General features: G+C 38.9%; 1 protein-coding gene across 1 annotated transcript in view; it reads right to left on the bottom strand.

Annotated features, from left to right (window-relative positions):
* The window catches only part of LOC116700285 (rho GTPase-activating protein 26), an 84,392-nt gene that overhangs the window by 40,082 nt on the left and 36,060 nt on the right, over positions 1–8,250 (bottom strand). The window contains 3 exon segments of the mRNA XM_032533337.1: positions 3,665–3,736; positions 4,115–4,176; positions 6,092–6,187. Of these exon segments, the coding sequence (XP_032389228.1) occupies positions 3,665–3,736; positions 4,115–4,176; positions 6,092–6,187 (230 nt within the window).

Raw genomic sequence — 8,250 nt, 5'->3', positions numbered from 1 at the left:
CAGGCACATCAGATACAAGGTCAAAAACATGGGGAATACTAAAAGATTTGGTACTTCTATCATTACATTAAAAAAAACACTCATAAACCACTTTTTAGTTAACGGATAAAAAAACAAACTTATTTCATTAATCACTTAAGAATTTCAATTATTTATCAAGTAATATTGCCAAACATTCACTGGTTCCAGCTTTTTAAATGTGGTGCAAAAGTCTTTAAGTACATTTACCCAAGTACTGTACTTAACTAAACAACCAAACATTGTAGGTACTTGTGCTATACTTCTATTCTATTTTCTGCTACTTCATACTTCTACTCCACTACATCCCAGAAGCAATTATTGTACATTTTACTCCATTACAATTATCTGAGTTACTAGTTACTTTTAAGATTTAAATTAACAATACAAAATGTAACCAATTAATAAATTATGATATTGTTTTATCAAAAATGCTACCCAACAGTATGTAAAGGAATATATAAAATATATATAAATACATTTAAATGATCTCTACATTTACAAGCTGCAACATTAAATAAATGAAAATAATGCATTAATTATAATCCCATGTCACTACTAGTATATTTTTGAACCTAATGCTTTTGTTAACATTGCTGTAAATTGAACAAATCAAGCCGTAAAAAGGTGGAAAATTGACGTTTTAACCGACATTCTACGTTTACACTTTATTCAGTAAATCGGTGCATAGGCCAAAACTAAAAATGAAAAACAATAAAGCTGGTTTATTCCCAAAATAATCCATCCCATTATTTGTTTTGCAAGAACCAAAAAAGCTAGAAGCATGCACACTGGAAACTAGGGTGTCAAACTTCTGTTTACCAATTATAATTTTGTTTCATCTTAATTTTACTGATGCTGGAAAGTTGAGGAATATGACGATATAGTGCATACGAAGATGACACAAGTCAAGAATGTCTGTCGAGGGTAATGTTGTAAATCATTAAGCAGCCCTGTTTTATAGTATTTGGGGGGTTACAGGATTTTTTTTGCATTAAGGTGATGAATTATCTTCACCTGTTGTGCATGCAATTTGCTGGACTGGCCAGTCTTCTATGGTTATTCGTGTTTGCGGAATTAGTTTATTCCAACGTCTCTTGGAAAAATGTTTGCCAAAGAAATAAAACTCCCAGATCAGTGAAAACAACAAAATAATGCCATGATCAATGTCAATAATGCTGTGATGTCAACCCCTGTCGCAGTCCAGCCATTGCCAAGCAAGTTTCAACAACAAGAAGAGTCCTCAGGGCCAGAGGAGAAACCGACCGCAGCTGCAGAACGCATCAGAGATGTTGAACGTTCTCTAAACAACAAGGTCTCTGTTTTAAGTCTGCCTCTTTTAGTTTTTCATATTCACTGTGGAAATCATGTCTACAAAGAATGTTGCTGCAGTTCTCTCCTGTTTGACCCTCCTTATGGGTTTCATGACATCATTCGGACTAAAAATACCAACTTAAGCACGTCTGATTGTATGACTTCCTTTGTGAAAGTAAGGTGTGAGGGAAAAACACAAATTACACAGCCGGTATGAATGTCATTTTTTTTTTAAGATTATTTTTTGGGCATTTTTAAGCGTTTATATTACAGGACAGCTGAAGACATGAAAGGCGGGACGAGGGGGGGGGGGATGACATACAGCAAAGGGCCACAGGTTGGAGTCGAATCCGAGCCCGCTGCATTGAGGAGTGAACCTGTGGGTGCCTGTTCTACCAACTGACCTATCTGGGCGCCCATAAATGTCATGTTTTCTAACAATTACAGTTTACTTTTAACCCAATCTTTTGGTAACAAAGATAAGAGGCTTTAAATTGGTTTAATTTAATTTACTTCCATATTCAGCCAGCAGGCGGCAACCTCCTCCCAGTATGAATGCTGATGGATGGTTTTCTTTTATCAGAAGAGTAAACAAAATAAACATTTTGATACAGGAACATACCCTACCACCAGATTGACTCAAGTTTTACTCCACACTCCACTAGGAAATTCTACTGAAACAGGCCACCATTACATCATCACTTGCTGCCTGTTTCCGCATACAGCACATGGCACATATTTTTGTGAACAATCACTTTATTGGTACATTTTTTGTTTACCACAGAACTAAAGTTCCCACACAGTACAATAAATATACTCTACTGTATTTCAAAATGTATCCTTAACAGAAGCAGCGTCTGCTAATTTTGCTCACATACAGAGTGTGAGTGTTTATTTCGGAAATTCTTCACGATCTGACCTAATTCATGACACTTAACTAACACCTCTCCAAAATGCATTACAGCAGTAGATCTTTATGCTCAATGCATTTATTTAGAAAAAAAAGTGTCTATTGTTGCTGCAGGACTGCTGTATTTGTTCTTACACAAACATGGGCCTCACATTATCAACTATATCCTTTATAACGCCAGCCTCATGTCAGTCTTAAAAGCAGTGTTGTGCATCAGTATTTCTGTTGCAGTGAGTGTTGAAGACTGATTTGATTTGTGCATAGCGTTTCTGCCAGAATTTGATTTGTGTGAATTCTACAATGAATAAGGTTAGGACCTGGACCTGAGTTTTTTTTGTTTTGTTTTTTAAAATAAACTATTTTAAACAAGTCTCTACTGTTCTTTATCCATTCGCTGTGATTCTCCTAAAACTTCTCTTGTGACAGCTCTGGAGCTTCAGGACAAGGTCAAACTGTGGCAGGCGAAGATGCTGTCAGGTCTTTTAGGGCTAAACTGGGATTAGTACATCGCTCATGATGACCTCACCGCACGGATTATCACTTCTTAATTCGGCCACCATGTACAATCAAACAATGACCTGCTATACAGTAAGGGGATGGATTAGCAAAGTATACACTGATAACATGTTAAATACTGCATGTATCGGGGGAAACCCCGTGGCTATTCATGTAGGTCCTATGGCTAATGACTGCACAGGATAAGTGCACCGTGACCTGCTGTCAGGAGATTTGAACATTGAAACATGGCATATTTAAAACATTGGGGAAGGGATTAGCCAAAAATGTACATTATGGTGCTTAATTTCAGAAGGTTGTAGAATTTATTGTTAAAAGGTTTATGAACATAATATTTATACAGTAAATCTTGAGTTAACATCCTCCTGTTTACCTACTAGGTTACTTTTTATGTTCAATGTTTCCATACCCTCCTGTACATTCAGTCTAGGTGCAAAAACATTCATACACACTGAAACTAATACAACACCAGCCATGCCATGAGGGAGCCCTGCTGGCCTATGAGACCCCCTAATGATTTATGGCAGGATTATGTAATCCTTTAACTCTCCCATCCAGGTCAGTGCGATGGTTCAGCCCTTGATTAATGGATAATCATGGGAGAGGAAGGACCTGACACATGTAGTAAATATTATGTATATGTATTTCTACTAGAGCTTTTTATTACAAGTCTCTTAAAAGCACTTTCTTATATTCATATTCGGTGCAAGTCAATGTGTTGCTGTACATAGTCAACAACTGACAGAGAGATGGTGTCCCTCTAAGAGCTGTAAAAGCACTAAAGGATTTTATGGATTTAATGATTTAGGTTTCACTGACAGCTTATCAATAATGATGCATAGTGCATGTGTAGACAAAAGCCATTTCTGGAACCAGTCCTGGTGCTGTGCACTATTGCGTCCTTACCTTGGCTGCACTGATCTGTTCTTTCCTGAACCGCTCCAGAGGCATAATCAGCACATCACTGGCATTCTCAATCTGGGGGGGCACGCACGCACACACACACACACACACACACACACACTATTGTATCTCTTAGATTACAATGGATTTGCATAATTTTCTGTTAAATTATCCCCTATGAAATGGTAAATAGAAAGCATTATAGACATATTATATGATGTCAGAGATGAAATCATTTTTTTAGCAATGACAAAGGAATGAAAAAATATGATAGTTTACTACATTCTAAAAAAATCTGCCCTTCGAGTCAATTAAACTAATTGTCTTGGAGGGGTGACTCCTATTACCATCAAAATATTTGCTGAATAAAGACAAGCTTTATCTGCAAAACACCCCCTCCTCACCCCCTCATCAACCACCCATAAAATTCCATACAAAGAGTTAGGTACTCACCATACGTGTCCTCTCATCCTCAAGGTTCTGTAGGACCGCTGCAAACTCCTGTAGCGACTTGGCTAATGACAAACACGTTGGTAGGCAGAGAGAGAGAGATATAACAGAAAAAAGAATATTGGAAAGAGAGATGGAGGGGAAGAAAGTTGGTAATTCTAAAAGTGTTCATGAGTGACACACAAGTACAGGCAAACAGAAAGTGGGAGAGTGTTTGAAGAGAGTTGGCAAGAGGTGGTGAGGATAAAGCTTTGATTCTGCTCTTGGACCTCTTAAAAATGTTTCTAAATTCATGCAGAGTAATTAACTGAAAATGAAACCGCAATGGAGATTGTTTGTTTCTATGGTGCTTTCACAGTGAGTACAGCTCAGTGCTTGTTGCCCCACTCGCTGGCAAGGGAGGACTGGCTACATTGTTTTGGGTTTTGAGTTTCCACTTCAAGTGCCGCCGTCCCTATCAAACACTTCATATGCACACACTTATGCCGTTTTGTTTTTGTTTTTTTGTTTTTTACTGCATGGTAACTCCTTGACTTGCCTCGACTCTATTCACCTTTTTCTGTTTTCCATTACGGAAAAAGTCTCTGGTATCTGCTAACAGGTACTTTTTTTAGTGCCACCTCACTCGAGGTTCCAAGTGAGCTGAGGCGATACCAAAAGGTGACATGAAAACCGGCAGAATACTGGTTGGTTGGAAAGAATCGTCACTAGACACTGCATCATCATTGTTAGCAACAGACGGGTAGGGGGGAACAAACCTGCTGGGTTTTTTTTGTTTTTTTTTACTGCCTCCAACTTCTTTTGAAAGAACATTTGTCTCCTGGCCGTGGCAACAGCCACATGCCGAGAATCCAAAGCAGCACACCTTCCACGTGTCGCGTACATACTGAGCAAGTGCAGCATGTGCACTGGCATGTTAAAATAACACATGCATACACGTAGACAATGAAGCCCAAGTGTATTCCAACCATCACAAACACTCACTTACAGTCAGTTACTCTGCTTTTCAACATCAGACTTCAAGTTACAGGATTTGTTTCTTGGATGTTTGATCCAACTAAAAGGGAGCAGAACTTCCGAAATATGCAAGGAATGCACTGAAAAACAGTGCCATCCTCAAATAAAGATCATAAAATGCAGTCAAACCTTTCAGTAGGCTCAATCACACATTCTTTATAAATCCCATGTGATACTGAGAGAACAATGAAATACAGACCCAGTAAAACTATTAACTATTTGCTATGTTTCCATTAATGTTTAAGGGAACCTTTTTTTTTAATTTATCCAAGTCTAGATCAATTGGGAGTGAAATTTGTATCAGAGAGATGAAACGAGTTTTGACATGAGTATGACTCCTATGAACAACAGTGCTGTGGTGAAACCCAGTTGAACACAAGCTGTTCAGGAAAGATAGCTCGGGTTAGTTAAACAACAGTAGTGGGTGGGTCAGGCCAGTGAGAAGCTGCAGACTGCACAGGCAGAGGCAGGCAGCATAATAGGGTGTGTTGACTGCTGCGTGTTTCACAGCAGGCTGCTTGGACAGTGACCGAAAGAGCAATGCAAGGCCTGGATGGGTTCAATCTTATGCTCATGTACAATAGATAGACCACTATTACAACAATTTTACCTAATATGCTCATGTATGTATGGGTCAGCATGAAGTTTATAACACTGGTTGGTGAATGGGGAGTAGTTAATCAGACAAGAGCAATATTTTAAAGGCTTAAAGGCTTAAACTACTGTTTTTTTCAACCTGGACGTATGTTTTTGTGTCTAAGTGACTGAAGGGAACAACAATCTTTTACATTGGTCCGGTATTAAGCAAGATTGCTGCAGTCGGAAGTGGCGAAACAAGCTACAGTGTAAGGTAATAGGGCAATAATTGTGCAGCTTGTATTTACCTTCAGAAAAGTTCTCGTTTTGCCACTGACAGGCTCAGATTAATGCTCTAAGTATTGGATTTCATAACAGCAAGCTCACCTATGCATATCTCATCATCTGTCTCTGCGTCTCCAATACACTGGAATTTAAACTCGTTGAGAGAGTCAGCAAATTTCCTCTTGGCTGTTGACAGACCTGAGAGAATGAAGAGAAGAGAAAAAAAAGGTTTACTGATGATTATTTTGCCAGTGATAGAGACAGCATGCATTATTAGTAAAAGCCATATTTCATATGAGGCTTTGTATTCTTTCATACCCCAATGTAACAACAGCAGTCAGCTCACCAGAAGCACTGCATGAGGTGACCTTCTAATTCCATTCAGGAAAAGCACATTTTGCCAATTTGCATTTTCTGTTGTGGCAATACAAAACTCAAAGTCATTGCCCACTACTATCAAAGATATAAATATTTCACCTTTACACACCTTAAAACATGTCTGTCCAACAACTAATACTGCATACACATTAATCTGTCAGATGTGATGTGTGTTTGATGTGACACAGTCATTGTTAGTGGTGCTCCATCTCTGCTGCCTGCCTCCGTATTATGTCTTGTATGTGCTTTCAATGTGGCCTCTGAGACTTTTCTCCTTTCTCTTGTCTCCTTTACTGTGGACTGCTTTAATGTCTTTGCCATCGTCTGTACTTGCATGTTTGTGTGCCACTTCTTTGTATGTTTTAATCCTTTTTGCTTAGGCCTGCTGTCATTATAAATGTAATGTAACTCATTTGAATATGTTAACCATTGTATTTTAGGATGCCTATTGTCAGTTGGTAGGGGACTACAGCTGAAAATTAGCCGTAGCGCCTAAAGCTGCTCCTTTTACTGTACAGTTAATTAAGGGACACTGCCCACACTACTATAAACTAACAAAACTAAACAAACATTTCTTAAAACATGTAATACACCCATGGAAAAGAGTACCACTCTCTTGACCTGATTGGACTTTTTTTATTATACTGTTACTGAAAGTGAGAGTGAGTGGAAAGAGGCTATATGCAGACAGGCAGATACTCTAAGTGGATCCACAGGGGTGTTAGTAATGTGTGGGATGAAAGTTGACTGCTCCTACATTTCAATGGAGGTTTTTTGTGTCTGTGCATGTGCTGAGAAGGGCAATAAGTTCCATTAAACTTCACCTATATTAGCCAAGTGAGGCGATGAAAAGCCTTGGACAGATGGATACCTTTCAAATAATACATGAGGCCCTAAGAGCTCCTAGGAGACAGACACTCACAGCAAGTTTGGCTTCCCGTCCATTTAAACTCACCTCCACATCACTGTTCCCTGTTGCCAGACTGGCCGAGGTCAGCCACATATACAGTATAGGAGTGAAAGAGACACTTCATATAACTTTCTTAGAAATTGCATATATTGAGAAACAACAGGTATGCTGTGTTACAATAACTTTTTTTAATCATGATCATCTTTATTCACCCTTTGGCTTATTGTTCCTTAGCCATATGACGTGGACAGCCCCAGCAGGGATCTCCCACTTTTCCAGAGAAAGGACAGAAACTATGCAAAACATACACAAGCCAATGTGTATTGCAGAGAAGTCTTGTAAACTACTGATAGAACTTAAAATGAAGACAAGGCTGCAAAGAAAAGATGGTAAGAAGAGAGAGCATAGATCAAGAGTCTCATGGAAAGACAGATAGGAGTCAGGGAAAGGACAGTGAGTGTAGACAGAGAAAACAGAGTGTAATTGACAATGTTCATGTAAATACCACACCATGCAGAGTGTGTGTGCATTTGGAAAGATCTGCTGCGGCTTGCCAGTTGACAAAATGAAACACAGACCAAGGAGCTCCTGCATGTTCTGCCAGAAGCTCTCTCTCTCTCTCTCTCTCTCTCTCTCTCTCTCTCTCTCTCTCTCTCTCTCTCTCTCTCTCTCTCGACTCAGTAAAACACAGTCGCAGCGGCTCCGTAGCGTCAAAATAACTAAAGTATGACCAAACTGAAACCACACTCCAAACCTTTTACTGTGCCAGTGTCCAGTAAAGTAAATAAATACTTTACTTTCTTACTTCCAGTTGTTCTCCAATACATTGTACACTGTCACATTTCACACCACAATAGTAGTCTTAGGCTGTGACACTTATAACACATTAAAATAAAACATTATTTCACACACACTTTTGGTGTGGTTACCCACTCTCGAGCAAATGAAAATGCCTTCAGGTTTCAGACAGCAT

This window comes from Etheostoma spectabile, chromosome 13, assembly GCF_008692095.1.
Source record: "Etheostoma spectabile isolate EspeVRDwgs_2016 chromosome 13, UIUC_Espe_1.0, whole genome shotgun sequence".
In the NCBI taxonomy this organism is placed as follows: Eukaryota; Metazoa; Chordata; class Actinopteri; order Perciformes; family Percidae; genus Etheostoma; species Etheostoma spectabile.
Note: the sequence above shows the minus strand (reverse complement) of the source record. Positions and strands in the feature narration are given on the sequence as shown.